A 25,058-nucleotide genomic window follows, 5' to 3' on the forward strand; every position below is an offset into this window, starting at 1 on the left:
GGGCATTCTCTCACCAAAAGGAAGCAAACCCAAATGGGGGTGGAGTACAGGTACGACATCATTCAGTTCCCCTCTGGGTGTTGTCTGTTCTCAGGAGGCGGCTCTCCTTTCTTTCAAGGGCGAAGCCTATAGAAAGTGCTTGCCTTTCTCCTTGACTCCCAGGTTGAACTATGAAGTAGTTATTGTCTGCCCATGGTAGAGAGCAAATTCTTTTTCCTTGCCTTTCAAAAGAATTAAAAATTCCTAAGAAAATGAAACCAAACCCAAAACCACGACAACAACGTCCTGTGAGCACAAAGGACTGCATTCCTGTGCCTTATCCAGGAGAGCTGACGTGATGAGGAATCGGACAAGCCCAATGGTGGTGGGCTCCCCGCCTGGGCCGGCAGAATTAGGGAAGACAGAGGAGATATGCACTTCACAGAGAGAGAGAACTCGCACTGTGTTATAAGAGCTGCCATAAAGACTTGAGCATCACAGCCAAGAAAAACTCCAATCGTGCCATCTCCACAGATGCAAAGGGAACGCTTGATTGTTCAAAGCATCTGGGTGGCAGGAGGTGCTCAGCAGCATGAGAGGCTCCTCAGCATCCATGTCCGCTGAGCTGGTCCTGGTCCACAGTCTGCCAGCACACACCAGAGTGAGCAACCCCGAATTGGTACAGAGGCACCACGTGATTAGACGAACCCCCTGGCACGCACTTCCCAGCTGGGCTGGGCCTTGGGGAAGGCCCAGAAGGAACCCACAAGAATCCTGCCTCTGCTGGGAGGAGTCCAGCCCATCACCGGCGACTTGGGGAACCTGTACTGAAATATCTGGTGTGTGCAGGATGCCTCATTCCATCTTAGTTGGCTGATGATGTGGAAGTAAAAATAGTCTTCCATATGTCACAAGGAATGACTCTTGAACCCAAATCCATAACCACTTGCCCTTCTCAGCTATCAAGCACAGGACTGGGGTGTTTTCTCCTGTAAGTCAATAAATCTAGTAATTGTGATAACAAGTAGCATCATCCAGCAGTCTAATGTTAATTTTTAAAAAGTTCTCCTTTCACTTATTGTGAAAGTGTCTGAAACTGGTTTGGTAACAAATCTTCAACTCAGTGGTGTTTGTAACATGGCTTACATTTTCAATGTAATTATGCAGTATGCATCCGTTTTCCTTTCTTCTAAGGGACTCAAGTCGCTTTTGTAAGCATCATTTGATAGCTTCTTACTATCTCCTTGTGAGATGAAAGGGAATATAATATCAAATTGTTGTTACACGCAATGGGGGACTAAGGCACCAAGAGGGAAAAAGAATTGGACTGGGACCTACAGAAAGCCAGCAATGTGCCATGACAACCCTGGTGGGATGAGCTGCCAGCCCAGTGCACGAGAAACCAAGCAATTTCTAAGGAACCTAAAATAACTGCATTCTCCCTGTCCTAACACTCAAGCTGGGCAGAATAGAATTAACTTATTTTTAAAATGCAGGCCATGGCCTTCAAAGGCACACAAACAGTTTCCAAAGCAGCTTTATTTGGCCAGTTAAATATGTAGAAGAAAATATGATTTTGAAAGGCAAAATTAATCAGTAAAGGAAAGTGCCAAAACAACCACTGCTATTTGCTTTTAATTCCTCATCTAAATGGACTCAAGTTTGAAGATAACCTCAGGTAACTTTCAGAGTCTCTATCTTTTGATCCCTTATAATGTGTTCCTGGGGTTCTGGATGTAATTCAGAATTTCTGCTAATGTGTACTCAAAGTAATATTGCAAATATGTTCAAAAGATTCTGCAGCTCTGTGAAGAATATTATCTCCATTCCCTCCCCTTGTCAGTGAGACAATGACAAAGCAGATGTGATGGTTAAGAGGAGCAGGGTTTGTGCCCTATGTAATATTTCCAACTACTGTTGAAATACTTGCTTTATAACATCATATTTCCTTATATGATGGTCTATGAATCTGTGCTGATCTACACAGTTATCTAATGAGCATGTGACCAATGGGGAAACAAACACACAGACACACACACACATACATATGGCACACTCTGGGAGAATTCAATAAACACCCATTTCATTGGAAAAGGAATCAAAGTGGGAAAAAGTCAGACTTCTTAATATGCATCTGCCATGGTAAGTTACCAGCCCTAGGTACACAAGGAGGGCATGCTGTTCAAGAACAAACGAACACACACAGGTACATATTTGTAGACAATTCTAATTTAATCTAGACCCCAGGCCTCCGACCTTAGCTAATTTGCAAGTCTGCTCTAGGAAAGACACAACTTTAGAGAATGGCATCTGCTTTCCCTATAGGAGAAAATATGTAATGCATTTCCACCCTTCAAGAGAAGCCAAGATTGATGGTTTGGGGGTTTTGCTGGTTAATATTTTTTTCTTCCTTTTTTTTTTTTTTGTCAGCTCAGAAGGTGTATTCCCATCATACCCTGCCAAAATCTTTCTTAGCAGTCAAGGAGAGGATAGTAGCACACGGCCCTTGAACCGAGCTTGCAAGTCCTACTAGGAAACCACCCCGTGCTCTCAGATGATGTGGTTTTCAAACACGGCTAAACAGACTAGTTGAATTAAAGACCAACTCCAGACTTGATGTTGCTGAGCTCATCAGCTCCATCTTGCCATCCCAATTGATCGAGGAGATGGGTCTATAGTTAAAGTGGCATAGAATTTTGAGGGGTTAGTCATTAGAGCACACTGCTTTGTCTTTGGAAGGCAACTTCTTGCTTGACTAGGTTATGGAAGCTAAGGAGTGACGTCAAGATGTTGTCTGGCCCGATTTTGCAGAAAACCATAGAACTCTTCTCCTCCATCAGGCATGGATTTAGCCTCCTTTAGTTCCTGCAGTGACACAGGAGCCTCCAAATACCAAATTATTATCAGTCGGTCTTGGGGGAACCTCTGGGCCCTGCAATAAAGTAGACAGACTTGCTATTGGAAAGTGCTTGGGAGCAATGCAACCCCGTTCAGATGGCTCTAAATTCCTGCAAACAATTTCTGTACTTTGTAAATGAAAACCTCACCTAGCTCCTAATGGTGAAACGGCATGTCGGGGCTATAATTTATCATCATCCTTCATTTGGCTCCCATTTTATGCATTATGTAAAGAAATGCGATTGGATCATGTTTTTTGTTAGTTTTAGTTTTGTTTGTTGTTACTGTTTTCTAAAGCTAAGCTAAGCAACTATTGAGGTTGTATCACTTTGGACCAACCATTTCTGAGCCTCGTCTGTAAAATAAGGTGTTTTTATGAAGTTATCTTTAAGGTCTAACCCAGGGAATTACAGACAGATGGTAGACTGAGGACCAAACCTGGCTCAGTAATGCATTTTCTTTAACCCACCCAGTGTTTTAAAATTTGGGAAACTCACATAATCTAATACATGTCCATTCTCTTTGGAAAAATGTGAATATCTGGTAATATCAAGCCCATATCCCAACATGGTTTTCAGAACCCCATTTCACCTTTCTGATTCAGCTTCTTTCATAACATTGGCCTGCATGATCCTTGTAGGTAACTGAGGTTTAGGTCCTTTGCTCTCATCACTCCCATCACAGTGCCTATCTCATTGCATTGTGATTATATGATGATATATTTAACTGTCAGCCTCCTCAATAAGACTCCCTGAGAGCAAGGAATGCATCATCATTGTCAATGATTTCCAATTTCTAACACTCTAGGTGTAATGTGGGTAACCAATAAGTATTTATTGTATTGAACATCACTTTCTACGATGGATTCTTACAATTCAATGACATGAAACTTGTACCACAAATGTTTATAAGATTACACTTTTTTTTCCTAAAACCAGCATTTTTGAAGAGCATACAGCTTTAGGAAAGAGATGCAAATATACTAGTCCCTGACCATCTGATGTGTTTAGAAGGATGCTGGTGTACTGTCCATATGATATTTTGCTTTAAGTAAACAGAGGTTCTAAACTTTCTTCTTAAATTTGTTTGTTTCAGACATAAACTGTTCAACTTCTTGGAAGAGCCTTTTTAGAAGTTACTCTGTAAAAATATTCAATGGGAATCACTTAATTGAAAGCTAAGTTCTCAAAATTACATGAGCCTACAGCAACAGATCCACCTGTGTGCCAGATCTATACATTTTGGGATATTTTAATTTCTGGATGACTATAATTAGGATGTTCACATAGTTGATTTTTGTTAAAAAATTTATGTTAAAATTGTTATATAAATCAATTAAGTACACTAGCACATTGTTAAAAGTATATCTAATAAATAAACTGCAGTGAAGGCAAGTTTTAAAGGAATAAAATGAAAATTCTATGAGTCATCTTTACTTGCTACATGTTGGTTGGTGGTAAGTATTTCAGTAAAATATGGCCATATCTAGCCAACATCAAAGATCCAGCATGCCCCATACTATGGAGGAATAGTTCACAGACACAGTTCCTGCTCTCTAGGAGCTTACAATCTAACTTAAACAAGACTGAGAAACACATCCATGATAGTGGGCATACTTACTACCAAACAAAAGGCAAAAGATATATTGAAGATAAAGGAAAAAATTATGATACAGAATGACATTTAAGAGAGGCTAAAGGGAAGGAGAGAAGTAAATGGCTTCTTCACTCCCATTTCTTTGAAAAAGGATTCATGGAAGAAGTGTGGTTTTAAATGGCCTTAAAATCATGAAAGAGGATATGGTTTGGTACCTGGAAGAAAGGATATCTCTTCTGGTATAAGATGCCAAGTGACTGAAAACACTGAGCTGGAAAGATGGTTGGGTGAAGGGCTCAGTGAGGTTTTAAGGGAGGGATCGCCAAACGGAGAATCTATAACATGGAGCCCTTATGTAGAAGCTGAGGGGAGGCTGTGGGTCTCCTTCACTCTCTTCCAATTCTTTCTAAGTGGGGTTGGCATACAGTGGACAAACCACAAAACCAAAACTACTCCAACATAATCAACATGTCTAACCCAAAACCTTTACAAAAATCTCCATGGACTCTAGATTAAAGAAGCAAATTTTGGAAATTCTCTTTCAGGATTTCTAAAGAGAGAACACACTTCTAGTAGTAACTATGGATTTCACAGCCAGCTAACACTTTATTTTATAGGATCCCATTTGGTTTCTTGTTTTTATCAATAAGAACAACCAAAACCACAACAGTTTCCAACCTTGGTGTCCTGCTTTGTCTTAATATCTGATGGCTATATTCAAACACTAGCAGTGTATCAAGGACATTTGGAAGATGTTTACTTCATCAAAAATGCAGTTTAAATAATGCCTCATCCTGTTTACACCATAATGGCAATATTAGGATTATTAATACCTTGATTTCAAATAATACCTCAAATATTTCAAGGAGCTGAATATTCTTCACATATTTTATTTATCTTGTCATATTACATGCTCAACTGAAATCTATGGTAGGGTTCAGTCTCACACATGGCAAATTTTTAATAATGCTCCTTCCAACATTTAAACTTAAATCCAACCTTAAACATACCTTGGGATAAATTTTAAAAAAATAGGAGGAAGTTACACGTGTTTCCCTATATATGAACAGATCTGATATCAGTTGCTGATACCCTTTATCCCATGGGAGTTACCAGTTGAAAATCAGTCTCCAAATCAGTACCCAAAGACTAACCTTGCAATGATTCTATCTTAATTCTGAGGCAGGGAAACAATGTAGTACTTATGACTGGGGAAGAACATGCAAATGAAGATACACACCTATTAGTACCATTCATGAGGGAGTCCTGGGATCTGGGCCAACTGCTGTGCTAGCAAGCATGGCCCCTTTTCCATGGGTGAGGAAGACTTGGTATTTCAATGGCAGCTGGTTTGCCCACTGTGTTTTTGTTTTTTTGTTGTTCTAAAGGCTCTAATTTGTTTTTTATATTTTAACAGTGCCTCAGAAGATAGAATAAGGGGCTCTGAGAAAAATCTCAAACTTCTAAAACCAATGCTTTTCTCCAGATGCTAATAGGTTAATTGATTAAAATATATGAGACAGCCCACTTCATATGAACATCATCCATTTCTGTGTCTCCTCATCATTGTGTCATCACAATAAGGCCTCATGCTGAGAACTAAGGCTGAACAATGAATACAGAACTACCTGAACTGATACCACCTATATGCAACATATCACTTTCCTGACCACCTACGATGTATATTTTAATTACTTTCAATAAGCCAAATTTAAATTATATGAATTGCCTGTCTTCTGTATTTGATGTATGTGCATTCTAATGATATTTCTGGTATCTGTCTCTATTTCAAGACAAGCATGCCTTGATTACAACTTCATGTTGACAAATGGTTTTGGAAAGTGGATCCCAAAAGAAGTCAGTATCTGCCTGCTGTTCCAATCCCACCAGGAGACACAATCTGAGAATTCCATAAGCAATAAACTAGAGGATCTATTTCACAGGCCAAAAGCCTCACGAATACTCAGACATTTCAACCCCCTCCCTCCCCCAGTCATCTTTGTCAGGGCTCTGATAAACATGCTGGTTAATACAGCCATGCAGCAAAAGGGCCAATAAGTATAAACAGCTGTACTTACATGTGTCTGGCTTGAGCTGACTGTTGGTGATGCCGAAGTACTGGGGATTTTCAATGACAGGGATCTTGGTCATTCCAATAATGACAGCATCAGGGCCACCCTCTGAAGAAGATGGAGTGTTACTCCCATTGGAGATGTGATGGAGTGGGCTGGCGGAATCATCGTCATTGCTGATAACAGAAGCTGGGCCTGGAGTTGGAAAAATATATTTTTTCCTGTAATTTTTAGCAGTTTAATTGAGCTGTAATTCACATATATAAAATTCACCCACTTAAAGTGAATAATTCAGTGGGTTTCAGTATATTCACAAGTTGTGCAACCATCACCACAGTCTAATTTAAGAATATTTTCATCATCCCAATTGGCAGTCATGTCCCATTCCCCACCCCCAGCCCTAGGTACCCACTAATCCATTTACTTTCTCTATTTGCTTATTCTGTACATTTTGTATAAATGGAGTCATACAGTATGTCATCTTTTGTGACTGATTTCTTTCACTAAACATAAAATCTTCAGGATTCATGCATGTTGCAGCATATATCATTACAACATTCCTTTTAATTGTTGACTAATATTACACTGTTTATATATACCAAATTTGTTTATCTACTCATCAGTTGATAAATACCTGCATTGTTTCCCCTTTTAGGGTATTATGAATAATGCTTCTATGAATATTCTTGTACACATTTTTATAAGGACATATTTTTCTTGGGTGGAATTTCTGGGTCATACAAACACTCTATGTTTAACATGTTGAGGAACTGCCAAACTCTTCTCCAAAGTGGCTGCACTATTTTATGTTCCACCAGTGATGTATGAGGGTTCCAATTTCTCTACATCCTTCTCCTGTAATTTAATATACAGTTTTCCTCTTTGCCCACACTATATCTTTAGAAGACTGTCTCATCGAAACTCTCAGCATGAATCAAGCATCCTGCTTCACAAGATACTGAAAGGTGTTGTAGGAGTCTGAGGATCTGAGCTCCTTTCCCTATCTTTGAACAAGTCACTTACCCTTTTTGGACATCTATATCTACTCACATTTGTAAAATGTGCAAAATAATATCTGCTTCTTTTATTATGAGACTGGAATGAGATTAATGATATGAAAATGCCTTGTAAACTTAAATATGCATTTTGAGTATGAATTATTACTAGGTATAATACTAAATGAACTTATAACCAGTGAACTAGAAGTACGTCAGACTATCCTATTACAATGTTCTTCTTTCTCTATATTCTGTGAGTTGCTGTACTACCTTTGCCTATAAAATAGTTTCATAACAACAATGGATTGAAAATCAATCTCATGATAAAGTTACTTGTTTTGCCTTTAGCTGTTAGCTATAAGTTTATCTATAGAGTCATTACATGGGTATCCTTATACTTAATCAATAATCAAAGCATTTTTCACACAAGACTTGAATTCTCTAGTCCAGAGTCTCAGAATGTATATGCTCATACCTATGGTGTAGAGTGTCTTGCCTAAACAATTCATCCACTGACCACTGTTTGCCACCAAAACTGGATTCCCATGTTAAAGGCCAATGTGAAAGCTTCAAAGTAACTAATATCTCAGTGGCTTATGATAGGTGCTCCATACACAGGAAGTAGATAAAGCCCCCTAGACACATATTATACATGTTTCTGAAATGTACTGGACTGATGCAGGGCCCCATTCAAATAGACTACTGGCACAGCAACTGGTTGATGCCAGTTCCTTCCCTGGGAAGAAAGGATAAGGAGGAAAAAGACAGAGGCAAGCAAATGAAGAGGCAGAATCAAAACTCCAGTCAATCTAAATGCCACACTACGGAAGGGAAAGTATACTTTCTGGGCCAGGGAATGTGTTGCATCAAACACTCCAGGATACACATTTCAGCAATTCTGTCCTTTCTTTACCTTCTCCCTTACACTTCACTAAATCAATGAAAAGCAGGCAATTCTAAAGACAAAAATTATTTTGTCATACACTATTATCAAAGCATCTATGAAATATAATGGTGACCCATCCCCCAAGATCCATTTTCCCCCTCATAAGAGGATTGTCACAGTTTGTACTAATAGCAATTGGACCTTCCCCAGCTAGCTGTGTCTTAAACAATGCAAGAGGCAGTCAAATGTTATTATAGGTAATTTTTTAAAGCAGTTTCTCAAGGGGATGTGTGCTTAAGTTGCCTTTAATGATACGTTCTGGCTCAATTCTGCAAACAAGTCCTCACACACCAATTTAGAAGCCACAGAGCACTCAAAGCCAAGGCAAAACCCACCAGTCGGGAGCGTCTTGTGCCTAGCTCACCTGTGCTAGTAAAGAGCGGAACTCTTGCCAAGGACAGCTATAAAAACAAGTTTTCTAATATACCTAAGCAGCCCATTTTATGACTTGCTTCTGACAGGCCTAGATCACCCAGAGCTTAAACCCAGAGTGTAGCCAGTGACAGAAAATGGAAGTGGTGGTAGGCTAAGTTTTCTGCGTCTTGTCATTAAAGTCTTTCCAGGACTGTCCCCCTTGCTCTGTTGCCAGTGCTGCTGCTCCCTCATACAACGTTACCAAAGCATGCTACTGCCTGAGCTCCCTGGGGTGGCAGTGGGGTGTGTGCAGTCAAGGGTCCGTGCTTCTCAACAGATTCCAGGCTGCATCTTTACCCCCAGAAATGCTGGGAGTTGTCATTTTCAAATACTCCACACACTGCCATAAGGTCGCCCACGTTTCCTTCTGGAACCCCTGCAACAATAAGTGTTCAGACCGCAGTTGCTTTTCTTCTCTGATTCTCTTCTGGCCTAGGCCAGGCTAACAACATCCCAGCAGTGTTCAATCACTTCTGAGGAGGCTGATATCAGAACAATGATCTTGAGATTCCCCCAGGGATTCAGTCTTTAAATCATCTGCACTGTGCAAAGTTGAACCCCATGCAAAGAGTTCAAACCAAGGTACTTGTTCTTTGTTTCACTTCCTCCTCCAAAGGATAACCCTTTCATCCCCGATGGTCTCCCCAATTAAAACCCCCAACTCTGATCAAACAGAGCACAAGGGAATGGGACCACTGTTTGGGGGAGAGGTGGGGAGGGAAATGTGTAAGTGTAGAAGCACTCTAAAGCACCAGAGACAATTTTTCAAAAGCCTTTACCTTTGCCAGAAAGTCACTGTTGACAAATCTGAGCAATGCATAAATCTCTACAATTTATCAGGTGGAATATTAATTCAAGTGCGGTTTTCTTCATTACTGATGTTCCAAACCCTGGAAGATTGATATGGCTGGCAGGGTTGCAGGGATTAGGCCCTCCCATTTTCCTATGAACATTTTGTTATAATGAAGTGTAGAAGACAGCAAAGTTGTGAAGGGGGAAAAAGGTTCTTAACGGGGACAATGAATGTCTACATAATTTGACAGCAGCTTGTCTGTGCGTGTCACAGGAAGCTCCTTTGTGTGTCTGTGCATGTGTCTGAGCAGACACCATGAGAAAGTCAGAGAGAGGAAGAGTCAGGGGGCATATCACAGGCGTGTTAGAGGAAATTCATATGAGAACCTGAAAAGACGTCTTATAATATTAATAAAAAGTTTGAAATTACTGGGTAATGCACACTTGCTGAGGTTGGGGTAGGCAGTTCAAATGACTGTAATGACAGATATGAGTTATGCCTGGAAACATTTTTTAGCCCATTTTTATTGTAAGATGTTTCAAGCACAGAGACATTCTTCTATCAGAGCTGCTTGGTAACATCCTGCCGACATGACTTTACAGACATGTTTAAGCATCATTTCGACTTCTTTTCCCATGACAAGCATGCATGCAGGTCATTTGAGTGGGAAGGTTTCCCTTCTCTCAATACAACAATGTCTCCAAAGCATTGGAACTGATTATTTCCTTGATGGACTATAAGTGGAAGTGCAACTCTCCAGAAAAACTCTCTCCAATGCAACCTAAAAAGAGAAAGCCATATTTGAGGCTTTCCAGGACAAAGTACCTCTCTGCAGTGCAAACTGACCTGGAAAAATGTTTAAATGATTGCAGTGAATCGCTATTTAGTAGAGGGAAGACCCTCGATGGTGCTGTCTGGGGAAGAGTTCATCACTGCTTCCTTCCTGTGCACATATACACACAGCACAAAGCTTTAAAACAGGGCACCTGGAAGACTGCCTGGGTTAGACAGTCCCTGAGGGATCTTGGGAAAATGACTAACATTAGGTGTTTGGGAAATCTGCTTCTGGAAAGTTGCCAAGAAGAAGGCCCAAGCTGGTTGAGCTTGCATCTTCCACCTTGACCACAACTCTACTTTCTCTCTGTTGTTTAAGAACCTTTACCTTGGAATGCATGGGGGTGGGCCAACGTCAGGTTGAGTTTTTTCCTTGCACGTCCTGTCTGACCCCAACTGCCCCAGCCTGCCACCCTTTAGTTCAGTCAGCTGGGCAGAAGCTGCCCAACAGTGAAGGGTCTGATGTCAAGTTCAAAAAGGGAAAGGAAGTGGGGTTCTTTATGTGGATGGAGAGGATGGGATGAACACTAAGGGGTGATGGCTCAAAACTGGGAGACTCCAGGACATTTATACAATTTCCCTGCTTACAATTTTACCAAAGCAACACTGCTACCAAAATAAGTATTAACCAACAGATACCCAGGATGGTCAGAGCTTAGAAAAACACAGGAAAGCTGTAAGACTGCCTGTTTTTTCATGCTTTCTATGCAATTCCTGTCCACTTTCTCTGTATGCATAAACAATACTGACAAATTGAAGGTCTCAGGAGATCACACCTGATTTCAGTCCTAGAGATGAGCTATATCATCTGCACTCACTTGTTAAGCTCTGAATTCTGCTTCCAGACTCTGCCTTGCAGTTGTCAGCACAAAGTTTGAATGCAAGGAATAGAATGCAATCAAGCACAAATCACAGGATAGCATCTGGACATTACAGTTTGTTTTGCAAGTTAGTGAAATGGTCATAAATGAACAGCTGATTTACCATTTCAGAAATCTGCTCCATTATGTGTTGGTTAACAGAAGAAAGTGGAGACCCAAATTGGCCCAGGTTTGAATATTCAGCCAACACTTGGCTGTCCACGTAGTTATGATGTAGTTCTAGAACTAGGACAACAGTTCACACTTCTCCTTTGGATAAAGAGGAGTCTATTCCAAAAATGCAAAACAGTTTACTGAACTCGATTAGCAAAGGTAGTTCCCTTTTCTGGAAAAATTCTAGACGCCTCCTTCAAGAAGTCAGAAACCAGAAACATAGAAGATGAATCAAGGACCAAGGAATATAAAGAGGGTCTAAGCAGTGTCATCCTCATAAAACAACAGGGACCAATTACTTTCCAAGGAAGGAGTAACTACTTACCAACACCTTGTCTTGATTTTACTTTCCCAAATCCAAACCATGAGAAGTCTGAAAACCACAACAAAACATAAAATAAACGTCGAAAGAGAAGCATAAACCGGAGGCAGCACTATCCTTAGTGAAATAACTCAACAAAACTTCCATAGAAAACTCAACAAAACTCCCATGGAAAACTCCATTGGGGACCAAAGCTTCCTCTCAAACACCTGGAAACTAACCCCTGGATTTTTATGTAAAGATTTATTTCACATCCTGAGAACACTGGAGGTTCAAATCAGCTAAGAGACAGCAGTCTGTCTTCAAGAAAAATGGCCCCAAATCCAGGGTTGATGTCTCTGAGCAATTTTCTTTCTTTCTCGTTTTCTCTTCTGCCCCTAAGTGGAAAGAGCATTGCCTCTCATTGAATCATCTCACAGGAAAGCTGCAGGGATGAAAACACATAATGCATTTGACAAATGTAAGATGATTCTGAACCATAGCAATGTGGGAAAATAAGAGAAAACAGAGCTTTTCTGAAGCTGTTAACAGGAGAGTTAAGAAAAAAAATCACCACACACACAAAATCCCGTGGGAGAGCTGACACCTTGGCTGGATGGGGATTCAGGAAGAAAAAAAGGGATCTTAATTCTACACGGATTCCCACTACCGCCTTGCTGAATGACTGTGTGCAGTTTGTAGCAGCTCTGTGGGTTTCGAGTGTCTGTGCTTTGAAGCTGAGCTCTGTGTCTCTTCTAAAGTGAGACTCCATTAGGCACACATATCTGTCAAATGTTTTGAGGTGGTCCTCCGGAAATAATGTCACCATGAAATACTTGTTTCCTGGGCCAAACTGTTCCCTTCTCGGTTGTTTCCACTGGGTTCAAACTGAATGCTGCACAAGGGGACATCCCTGGCAAGGAGGCAGATAAAGGAAAAGGCGCCAAAACAAGTAACTGTTTCTCTGCTCTTCAGATCTGAAGTGAGTTTTACAGGCAGTTGGGAAAATAAGCAATCTAGAAAGAAGAGCCAATCTAAGTAAAACAATGTATAGAAATGTTCTTTTCACACTGAAAAATGCATTACAAAGTTTGTTATGATTATTATTTTTTCCAAAAATGAAGCTGAGGCTTGCTTTCCTTGGGATCCTACAACTTCAGCCCACCAAACTCCAAGCAGATTTTTGTTTCCAACTGACATTCTTCTGAATGCTTCTTTCCAGGTTTTAGAAGAAGAGATGAGTCAAATGAAGATTGCTTTGCAAAGAAGGCAGTGAATCTCCTTCACTGGTGTCAGCCCAAGGAGGCAGGTCCATGCCTACAGATTTCTTAGTTATAATTTACCCTGTTTCAAAACTGAACGCATTTTTTCTACTGGTCTTTTTTGTTTGTTTGTTTGTTGTTATGCACGCGTTTGGCTTGCATAGGTTTAATTAAACCACAGACTGGATTTTTTAAGACTGCTGTTTTTCGCTTAAGCTTTTTTTTCAAAATCATGTTTCTATTTTTCAGAGAACCCAGTGAAGAACAATGCCATAACCATCCCTCAGAGATTGCACGTTTCAGATTATTTTCCATCTTTTGCTGCAGTAAACACAATGGCAATGAACATCTTTATACATCTTAACTGCTTCCCTTCCTATTTTCAAAAATCAATCCCTTAAGATAATTCCTAGAATTACTGGATCAAAGGGGTGAATATAGTTAGGCTTCTCAATGCATGTTATCAAACTGCTTCCAACCATATAGGTCTCACTTCCACCAAGAGTGTTTTAGTGGGGAGGAGAGTATTTTCGTGCCCCTTCTGGTGGGAAAGCTAAGGGTGAGCTGTTTTCCTACTTCCACCCTGCCACTTCGACTCCATCTCACTGAGGAGACCTGGCAAACACTCCCCCTCCCATCTGTGTCACACTAACCCATTCACATCCCACGCCTCGAGGCTCGATATCCTGCTCAGTGCAATAAGGAAAGCTGCAGAGGTGAAAGCAAAAAGAAGCACTCTCACTTGTGCAGTCAAGACAATTCATTAAGTGCCTCCACCCACCCCAGAAATCTCCCCTTGGTGCTCAGCCAACCCCTGGGAGTAACACATTATCCTCTGTTCATTGACATAGAACTGAGACTCAGAGAGGTCATTAGACTCAGTAAAGGTCACAGATTGTAAGTGATGGAGCAGGCACTCAGCCTTCTGTTGCCAAATCCAGTTTTATTTTTTAATACTTTCAATCACAGTTGCCTTTCCAATGCTCCAAAACACTTAACCCAAATTAGCCAAATTTTACAACATTACAGTTCGGATTCAATTTTGCATATGAAAAAAAAAAACAACCCACCACTATGAGTATTCATTCAGTATCATTTTTTTTAATTCAATGGGCACAGTAGAGGATTCAAAGGAAATAAGCCACAGTGCCTGCCTTCAGGAGCTCACAGTTGAGGATAAGCTAGAAGTATGCCCAGGATGTTATGGGAACTCAGACAAGGACCATCTATTCCTATCTAGGAGGCAGGGAGAAGGCCAAGAGAGTTCTCTGATTTCTGGGCAACAAAATAGAATTTTCTAAGAATGGGGGAAAGCAGAAGGAGCAATATTCACTATAAGTAGTATGATGGCAGTTAAAATGTTGAGTATTGCGTGTGACGAAAGGCTGATACTGCTGGAAAGGGGGACAAGCTGAGGGATATAAGCAAGGGCTAAGAATTTGGATTTCATAGTGAAAAAGAGGGGTAGGCCCTTAAAATAAATCTCAGGCCATGAAATCACATGATCAAGATTAATTTTAGCAATATCCTTTTGGCTGCAGGGAGGAAACTGGATTATAGGAGGGACTTAAGCCTTTTAGAGAAATCAAGGCAGGAGAGAATTATGGTCTAAACTGGGTATTGGCGTGGTGGGTACATTTAGGGGAATCAATAGGCCTTGGTGACTGACTATAAGTTTAGTAGAACATGGAGAGAGAACAATGAAGGTTTTGAGTTTGGACAATGAGATACATGGTGAGGTTATCCAGAGAGTCTCCATGGAATCTAGAAGGGAAACAGGTTTAGGGGACAAACTGAGACCAGCGTTTTGGGATACAAGTCCCAAATAAAGTGCCTTTGCAGAGGAAATGAAATGGGAATCATGCTGTTGATAAGATGGTCTAGAGCTCAGGAAACAGGTCTTATGCCCAAACTGGATTTGCTGTAAGTTCTAGAGCCCATGGTGTAACTGGAGAATGGAAGGATACCTAAGATACATTTCTTCTTTGGGCACATACTGTCTCTTTTTTGTAGGCACCAATGGAGGAGTACCCAACCAAGGCCAACTTTTGGCAAGCACATTCCTAAATCGTTAAAATACTTCTAAGTTCTCCTTAACAGTAGCACAACCATTATGTAGGAGAGAATAAAGCCTTCTCAGCCATACCCCAGAGTCTTCGGAAAATCTAACAGACCAACGTGGAAAGATCAAACTGGCACCTCTTTTCCGGAAGCTGATCCTCATTCAACAGCTCTTTCTCGATGGACTAAAGCAGTAGTCTTAAAACCTTAATACTGAATTTCACCAGTGAAATTTTCCCACAAGGCCAAAAAGAAACAATTTCTCAATTTCCTGTGATGTTTCACCCATTAGGAGTAGAGTCCTGCCAAGCATTCTTTTATTTTCTGTTTAATGAAACACTTTATTCACTGCAAAATAAAGGGCTCCTTCAAAAGCAAATGCAGTTGTCGCGCACTTAAAGAAATCCCTGTTTGTGGAATCCAGACTCACAAAAACTGTAAATTATGAAATTAATTAATTAAGTAAATCCATCTCCTTTTGAGGAAAGCTCAACCTTCCTGGACCAGAGAAGAGGAACTTAGGAAAATAATAACACATTAACACGTTAACAACTCTAAGATGGGATTCAGGCTAAACGAAACAAATGGCAATAAGGATTACTTTTCAAATGCCTCTAAAGGAAACAGCAAGAATCTAGAGAGTTGAAAAGGGAATATTTATGATGCAAGTAAGAGAATCAGAAAAAGGAGCCAAAAAGAGGCAACAGGGAGGAAACCTAAACTTCCCTGTGGGTGCTGAATTACACAAACACAGAACATTATTTTTAGAAGGGTTCTGAGCTCAAGAGGATGCAGTTGCTGAGTTCAGGTTTCACAAAAATCTTTTCTAGTTTTAGTGTTGTAAGAGACACATCAGCTTTTCTCCCCTTTAACTATGGAGAAATTAAAATTGGCTATGGTCTCAAATATGATTTCTTTACATTTTAAAGGTACACTGACAACTCTCAATCCCCAAGAAAAGCATTGCTACCATCCTTATGGAAGCAAATGGGAAAATGGGATTCACTGACAAAATGCACTTCACCCCCAGCTCCTCATGACCCCACCCACTCCCTAAAGTACACAGGAAAGAGGAGGCTCTGGGCTTTCTTGCTCTAGGGAAAGTGTGAACAAAACTGTGCTAAACTCGGAGTTAGACAATCAGTAAATGCTGGATTGAGTGGCTGATTGTTGTTTCAACAAACGATTAGGATTACCAGTCACTGGAGTGGATGGAGAAATGAATGGAAAGAATCACTTTGTTGACAACATAATCATCTCCCTTTCCTACTGACACATAATCAGAGTGAATAATAGCTTGCTTCAGATTAATTCCAGTTCCTCAGGGCACAGAACAGGGTGGTTTGGGGCCAAGTTTCCACCTCAATTTGATCTTAATCTTTTCTTTCAGGATATAATCTTTATAAAAGAAAAGTTCCATCTCCACGGTCTAGGGAGAGAAATTGTTTTGAGTCAACTGGATCTGGAGATCACATGATACAAAGTATACTGGTGTCCTCCCTACTAACCCTCATTTGGATTCATCCCTTCCCTTATCTCAAGCTTTCAATGCGACTTATTTCCATAGTTTCCTAAGAGAAATAGCATTGAGAATCTCCTGTGTGAAATGGAAAGAAAATATGTGTATTGTTGCTGAAACATCTAGCTATTCTTTTTCCTGGTCCCACAGTGAGACCACATTTCCCAGCCTCCTTTCAGTTAGTTGTGGTCACGTGACTAAATTCGAGCCAAAGGAATGTGAGCAGAAGGGATGAATACCACTTCGACTTTCCCTGTGTCCTATTCCCATGCTCTTTCTCCTTCTACCTGGCCACAATGGAGATGACATCTAGAGCAAACTGGAAGCTATGATTTGAAGATAGCAGAGGCCTGTTCTACCAACCAGTAAATTCTCCCAGTACTGTTATGAAAGTGTAGACAGTACAGAACACATCTCAGAGTTATTCCACTTGAGGGGCAATGAAGCTGAGTTATTTTATCCTCCAACTCTCATTCATGTACACAAAAAACAATCTATTGTGTTTGAACCATTATCCACTCTGGACTTATTTATTATGATAGGGAGTCTACCTTACCTAATACATGTAGATAAAGAAAAAAAAACAAAAACAAAAACAAAAAAATATACATATATACACTTTGAACCCAGCCCTCCAGACAGCAGTGTGGAAGAAAGACTCTGAACTAGAAGTCAGAAGATGTAGGACGTCTCTGGACATGACAAAAATTGAATTGCATGACCTGGGGTGAGTCACTTCCCCTTTCGTAGACTTTGTTTCCTACCCTGTGAAGAAAGAGGGTAAGCAATAATGTCAAAGGCCTAGTCAAGCTGTAGCAGTCTATGGCACTAGTCATTAGGCACATAAGACTGAGAACAGATTGTCACAGGGCCTTATATAGCTTTCCTGAGCATGGGTATTTTGGGAATGTGAGATCATGTGCAATTTAAAGAAAAACAGTCAGTCAACTGGCCTAGATTTTCTCCTGCAACATAATACTCAAGACACTTTAGGGTCACTCTATCCTCATCTTAAAAGAAGGGCTCTGCAAAAGCAATTCAAAAATAGTATTTATTGAATACTAGTTCTATGCTAGGAACCTTACTAGAGATTAGGTATTGCGCTAATTAAGGAAAATTAAACAGTTTTCATAGCAGTTTAGAAAAAGAAAAGAAAAGTGGGCTAAAAGCCTTAAGTCTGAGTGACTCAAAGTTCAGAAGCCTCAAATGGGAATAGAAGGAACCAGACTTGTTTAGAATGTGGCAAGATGTCCTCATCCAGTATTTCAAACATTTAATTTTGAAAGAAAAAAATTGCCAACTGTTTCTCTCTCTTATTTTGAACATGTGAAATATTTCGAAGAAAATTTAGTTGGTCTATATCTTAATCATTTACATTTAAACTCTACAGAACATTGTTATTCTTGTTTTCAATCTATTGCAAATTCCAGAAGGCTTATTTTTTAACAAACTCAGTCATAATCTTTCCTGAGTAGGTTAAAAAAAAAAAAAAAGTAATCTGGAATTCTTAATAATTAGTTTCCAAGTTTGGAAATTTGAGTAAGTCAGGGCCAACCTCTACTTAGTAATAAGCTTTGGCAGACATAAGAGAGTCATATCTAAGCTTCGACTTTCTACTGTACCACATCAGAGAGAGCTCAAAATGCTCCATAAACATTTTCTCAGCTGTCACAAGCTCCCTGCAGGAAAGGCAGGTGATGTCTGATTGCACACACAAAAATATTTCCCTATTTACACCATCTTAACATGGGGTGAATGACTGCCTGAAACATGCCCTCAATTCCCCCTTTCTCTGCAAATATTGTTAGTTAGCACTCAGAGAAAGACTTTGAGAAGGAAAGTGGTGGATTCTCAGGGAATCATCTTAGAAGGGATGCTACTGGCCCTCAAAGAAGGTGACAAGTCCATAGGTTCTGGCAGATACTTTATGTAAAATTCCCATGAGCTTTTGTTTCCAAGGAAAACCTAAACAATGACTCAGATCTCTACTTGCTCAGACATGTAGAGTGTGCCAAGTCACCCAGCGAGGCCAATACAAAGGAAGGGCATGCTCTCCATTCTTCCTTGCCCTAGCTTTGCTGCACATTAAATATATTTTGAAATGCCTTTGCAATTTCTGCTCCATATTCATAGTTATAATATTCATATTCATATATATAAAACATGCCAGTTCTTTTTTGGTCCCTCTAAACCAGCATTTGTTGTAGGCTGATGCAAAGCACCATGTAGGAAATTTTTTTGTGGTTTATAATGACCTCCTTCTTTTGGAAATTTGGCCCTGAGGTAGAGTGAGGCCCTGAAGCAGCCCACATGCCCTGGTATTCTCCAAGGTGTTATGTTGGAAACTTTTAAGAGCCTGGGTGAGAAATCATCTAAGCGCATGGAATCCTCAGACACCACAAAGCAACTGACTCCTGGTGAATAAAATCCCATCTACACCAGGGTTAAACAAAGATGCATGGGAGGTAGGGGATGGGATTCTCACTTTTGGTCTTCGTTCTTGTCTTACTTGCATCTCAGTATCTACTTCCACCTTCTCCACTGATAATGATTTTCATTTGGGTGTCAACCTCCCTCTAGAGAGCCAGTGTGATTTCAGGTGGAAACAATGGCTCAGACCTAAATAAATCAACATAATCTCATTTCCTGCTCTCAGTTGTTCAGCCAAGAATGCGTGTATCAAAGATCCTAGTATTTGCACACAAAGGTTGATATAAGTGAAGTTCCCTTCTCTGACTGATAGGCATCTGGGAGGATGTAGTACAAGGAGCAGATGGAAGTCAGCCTCCATCCTTCCTATGACCAGGAAAGAAAAGTTTGTCTCCAATCAAGCCAACACAATGGAAGAGAACCCAAAGGTGAATCCTGGTCACGTTGCTTTGGCTTTGCATGAAGCCACCTCTGAAGCTTGGTATCTACTCCTTAATGGTGCATTTATGTGAAACAATAAATCCCCATTATTGTTCAAGTCATTTGCAACCGAAAGATGTCCAACTAATGCAGACATGGGGCAATAGTAGCCTTATTTCCAATCACTAGTAGTAGGAGTGAATGGGTACCATATTGTGGAGTCCTTCCAGGCACTAGAGTTTTATTACCACTAATTATGAATTGGCCTGTTATGGAGATGCAAATGTCCTACTCTTCAAAGGCCTGTTTGACAGGATGAAAGACTTTGGGATTTCAATGAGTGTGACTCCTCTGGAGATGGGAAGACAGACTATTTTAGCAATTTCCATGGGAATGAATAGACATATACTTTAGCTATTCAAATATTTAACTAGCTCTTTTGTGGTTGTTTTGAATCCCAAGGAGTTGCAGCTGCCTGTTTGTGTCTGTTGTGCCTTTAAGGGCCTTGCTGATTCAGTAGGATCCCTTGAATGCATTAATTAGCCTTCTCACATTTTCCCAGCCCATGCCTGTGAAGAAATGAGCTTCGATTGCTGGGAAGTTGTGAGTCTTGAGGGTACTAGATAAATGGAGGCTCAGAATTGCCTACTTTTTGATGGGCAGTTTTGTGCTGGCAGCAGCCTGCATGGCAAGGCCCATGTGGCCACATGATTAATTTATTGACTATCAGTGTTGGCAGGCAAATGAAACACAGGCCCTGGATTAAAATGTAACAGGGCAGATGGGGCATTCATCAGTCCAGGTACATGAGTCAGAAGGAGGTAAGGATCCAGAGAAAATAAGATGTTATGGAAGGCTGAAAAATGATTTATCATTTTTAATATAGGTCATCTAGGCCTAACTCCTTATAGCTGCTTATAGACCTCCATGTTGTGAAGACTTTGGCAATAAAACACTCCTTCCTTAAAACACAAAAGTGAAAGATGTTGGTGGGGAATATATAGAACCATGAAGAATGAATTGACTGAAAAAAAAAAAGAGTGTTCTGCTTAAAATGAAATTTCCAGTTCTCTTTTTGAAAATGAGTTCGAAATCTGGCTTTTGCTTAGAGAAACTGCATTCTATCAATCAGATGAAGGGGAAGATGGGAGGACTGTCCATGAGAGCCAATTTCTTAGATCATTTTAAGTATTATTATAAAATAGGAAAACGTATGTTTCCAAGAGTAAGTGTTTATGGCAGGTTTAACTGTTCTCCCAAGAAGCTGAGTTACTGTTAAGTAGGAATCCTTGAGCTTTAAAGCTTGGTTCTACACAATTAAGCATTCTCAAATTTGGAAATTAAGAAGAATAATGTTTAGAGATTAAGCTGGGAATGTTATGCAATGAGACATTTCCCACAACCTCCCCTAGAATGTACTATTCTTCCTTGGGTTTCTTCAACCAAAGAAATTACTAGAACCATTTTTGGGAAGGTTTTCTCTTTCAATGCAGAAACAAATAGCAGCTTAGCCCTTAGCATTCTGTAACACTTTACAGCCTCTAACAGTCTCCCTTCAGAATGTCAGATTTTTTTTTAGCAAATGGGCAGGGCAAGACCAAGGACTCAAGCAAGTTGTCCAGAAACATTGGAAGACATGATGAGAAATGAATCTTAGGGGATCAGTTGTCCCTCCTTTATTTCACTCCCTTTATAAAACTCTCTGACTTATTCTGAATATGGGGGGGGGGCATCCAGGATATTTTCACAAACACAGCACCCACTATTTTCTTCCAAATAGCGGACCATCTATGCGTGGTTTAATGCTAGCTAAAAAGGCTGCAGCTCTTAAAACAGTTGCTGCTCAGGCCCACTCCAGTCTCCTGCTTCCCCCTTCCCTCCCTTCCTCCTATCCATCCTCTATGCTGCAGCCACTTGGACCTTTTTCCTCCTACCACTCATACTCAAAGTGGATCAATTGTTCCACATCTCTAGCTTAGAGCCAAACTTCTAACTTAGATCCAGCCTCTTCTTTCCAGTTCCCTATCTCTCATTTTATGGCCTAATGCCTACTTTAAGCTCCTGTCATTGCTCCTGTGTCTTGCTCCTGAGCCTTTGCCAATGGACATCCTTTTCCCAGATTTTGTTATTTATCCTTTAGGTCTCAAGGGTCACCTCCTTCAAGATGCATACTCTGACCATTTCAAACTGGGCTAAATGTTTCTTCTCTCTGCTATCATGAAACCTTCTGGAGAACTCTATTATAGACCTAAATTATAATGATCTACTCCCTTATATATGTCTTTGACTAGATAATAAACTCTTTGTGGAGAAGCCTCCTCAACTTTCAACTGTTTCTCCTAACACGGTATATGACATAAAGACTCTGCCCCCCTGCCGCAGGCCAGCACAGGCTAGTCCACTGTGTGCAAGCTGCCTGGCACTCCTTATGGTTTCACAACTCAGAGCAGCACCAGCTTCCTGTGACACACCATTAGAGACCTGCACATCTGCACTCCAGGTCTCTGTCTTCTACAATCTCCAGGGAAAATGCAACCATTCCTGGTGAAGAGAACAATCAAACCTTCATAGCCATTACAAGTAAGCACTGTTTGATAGAGCAGCTGGTCAACCTGCCAGTAGAGTCCTGGGGAGTGAAGGACAAAGGGAAGCCATGAAAGTAAGAACCAAGGAAGGCCTGCAGCTCCTGGGGCTTCCAGGAAGCTGTAGAATGCTGCATCAGGAAGGAAGCCGCTGAGAAAGGGCAGAGGAACAAGTGTCATGACTTACCTATTACACAAGTCTTCCTGAACACCTCCAGGTGTCCTAACTACTCATACACTGTAGACTCGGTGTGCTGGGTTAAATTTTGCCCATCCCCCCAAAAGATACATTCAAGTTTTAACCCCCAGTCCTATGAATGTGATCCTATTTGGGAATAGGGTCTTTGAAGATGTGATTAGTTAAAATGAGGCCAACCTAGTTTAGGGTGGGCATGAATTCCTTATAAGAAGAAATTTGGACACCACTGGTGGGAGTCAGCAATAGAAAAGACACCCATGTCATGGAAGCAGAGATTGAATTATGTTACAGATTGCCAGCAAGCCACCACCAGAACCCTGTGGACCTTGGAGGATGCATGGCCATGCTGACACCTTGATTTTGGCTTTAAGCCTCCAAAACAACAAGATAATAAACTGCTGTTGTTTTAAGCCACCCAGTTTGTGATACTTTGTTACAGCAGACCCAGCAAACTAAGATTCCCAAGGAATTAATCCATGGAATAAGAAACATTTAGATTGAAAACCTACTGTGTACAGTACTATAGGAAGAAATTACATTTACTGAGTTTCCCTATGTGACAGGCATCACCAACAAGGATGTCTGATGATCCCCATTTCTAAGGGAAGGAATGAAGATGAAGAGGGATTTGGTAACCTTCGGGTCATATAGAGGATAAATGGAGCAAAGTGGATTTCTTGCCCCTAGATGTCAAACATTAGTCAGAAGACCTGGATCAAGAGGTTAGATTAGGAGGTAGACATCCTGTCTCACACCTCTCAGTCTCTTCTGTGTCCCCTTCCGGAAGCTCCTGGCTTTTCATAACCTTCTGCAGAACTCTATTATTTCATCAGCAGAAAGTCTTCATCAGGCCATTGAATTTTCTCCAGTAGTGGGACTGGAACTCAACCTCCTTGTTCTTCTCTCAGATGTTCATCCAATTCTAGCTCTCTCCCAAGTTTAGCCTAAAGAACTGAGGGTTTTAATCCATGATTCCAGGCAGTGGTGCTAGACTGTGGATGAGGTAGGGCTCCAATTCTCAGACAGAGCAAAGCCCTGACCTTGGCCGAAATCAGAGGCCCAGGAAGAGAGGGTCACCCATGGGCACCTACATCCCAATCAGATAATCTGCTTCATGACTTGCCATCAGAGAAGCAGCACAGTGGGTGGATAACAAGGGAGAAGATGAGCTCAAAGCCAGAGTCCAAGCCTCGGGAGCTCAGTTGGACCCTGGGGGGACTTGAGTGGAGGTGAAATCCTGTGGTAGATCAACAACTCAAGGTAAAGGTCTTCTTTGGGCTCTGAGCCAATCTTAGTGGTTCATACCCAACACAGAGATGTTCACACATTGTTATAAAACCAGTGCTTGCCCTCTGGTAATTTAAGCACATGTTTTATAAAGATAAATGATTTACAGGAGTAAAAGACTTGAATCAGGAGAGTTCTAGGGTAAGAGGCCACTGCTGTTGAAGAGGTCAAGGGCTCTCTACGTGGAGCACAGTTACATTGCAAAAATGCACAGCACCTGGAAGAATAGTCGTTTATTGTGTCTTAGAGCTGTAATGACCTGAAAGATTCACTGGAAATGAAAACTGGGGATTAGGAAGGATTCCAGAGTCACCCACATTGGTTCTGTCATCAAATTTCTGGGGAAAGGATAATAATTCTGCATATTGCTTCAATGTTTTGTCTATAGGATGCAGCGTATCTGTACCAGAGAAACATCAGAGCCATTATTTTGCTTTTCAGGGGAATGCTTCCATCACATAGCCCCAGACCTTGCTATGTCCCAGATTCAACCAGGGACAGTCACTCCTTCATTCAGTTATTCACCAAATATTTATCTCAACAAATTATTTTAAGACAAATGAGCATAATGGACAAAGATTCCTGCTATCAATGCAGCTTACATTTTGAGCAGGGGGTGGGGGAGCACAGATGATCAACAACAAGGAAATCTATAGCAAGCCTGATAGCAATAAATGCTATGAAAACAAGGAAGGCAGGGAAGATCAAGTAGGGGGAGGGCTTTGAAAGAGATGGTCAAAGGAAGCCTCCTGGAGAAGGCAAATATTTGAACAAAGACCTGAAGGGGATGGGATGGGCATTACAGGAAGAGGAGAGAGTATAAAGGAAACAGGGCAGGAGTATATCTGAGTGGGCTCTGCTCAACAAGAAAGCCAGTGTGGCCAGATAATCTAGGAGACAAGTCAGGGGTGTCTGGCACACCGTAGTACCAGTGGAGATGAAATGAAGTTGTTGGATTCAAGATGAATTTTCAAAGTACAAGCGAGAGGAATCGATAAAGGTTTGGACAGGGTGTGAGTGAAGGAAAAATCATAATAACAACTCACAGGTTTTGACCCAAGTGTCTATTTATGAAGATGGGTTAACTGGGGGAGGGTCAAGTTTCACAGAAAAGCTCAGGGCTCTGTTCTGCACATGTTAAGGGTAAGGTGCCTGCTAGGTATCCACGTGGCACTGCTGAGCAGGCAGCTGAGCACACAAATCTGGAGTTTAGTATCAGCTGGAGGTAAAAATTTAGGCAAGGTCAGCATTTAAAAGGCATTGAAAGCCATGGGACTGGGTGAAATGACCCAAAGAGGGAGGGCAAGTAGAGAGAAGAAGAGGCCCAATGGTTACAGTTGGGAGATGAGAAGGAGTGACCGCTGAGATGGGAAGGAAACAAGAGAAGTCAAGTGAAGAAAGTGCCAAGAATAAATGAGAATCTGCTCCAGACA

At 40.9% G+C, this 25,058-nt stretch overlaps 1 protein-coding gene across 7 annotated transcripts in view; it reads right to left on the reverse strand.

The window, feature by feature from the left end:
• Positions 1-25,058, reverse strand: part of NTRK2 (neurotrophic receptor tyrosine kinase 2) — a 365,415-nt gene that overhangs the window by 185,692 nt on the left and 154,665 nt on the right. For all 7 annotated transcript variants that reach the window (XM_071216654.1, XM_071216653.1, XM_071216656.1 and 4 more), the window contains one exon: positions 6,552-6,740. In XM_071216654.1, the coding sequence (XP_071072755.1) occupies positions 6,552-6,740 (189 nt within the window). The remainder of the gene's footprint in view (positions 1-6,551; positions 6,741-25,058) is intronic.

The sequence above is a fragment of the Dasypus novemcinctus genome, chromosome 8 (genome assembly GCF_030445035.2).
Source record: "Dasypus novemcinctus isolate mDasNov1 chromosome 8, mDasNov1.1.hap2, whole genome shotgun sequence".
Taxonomy (NCBI): Eukaryota; Metazoa; Chordata; class Mammalia; order Cingulata; family Dasypodidae; genus Dasypus; species Dasypus novemcinctus.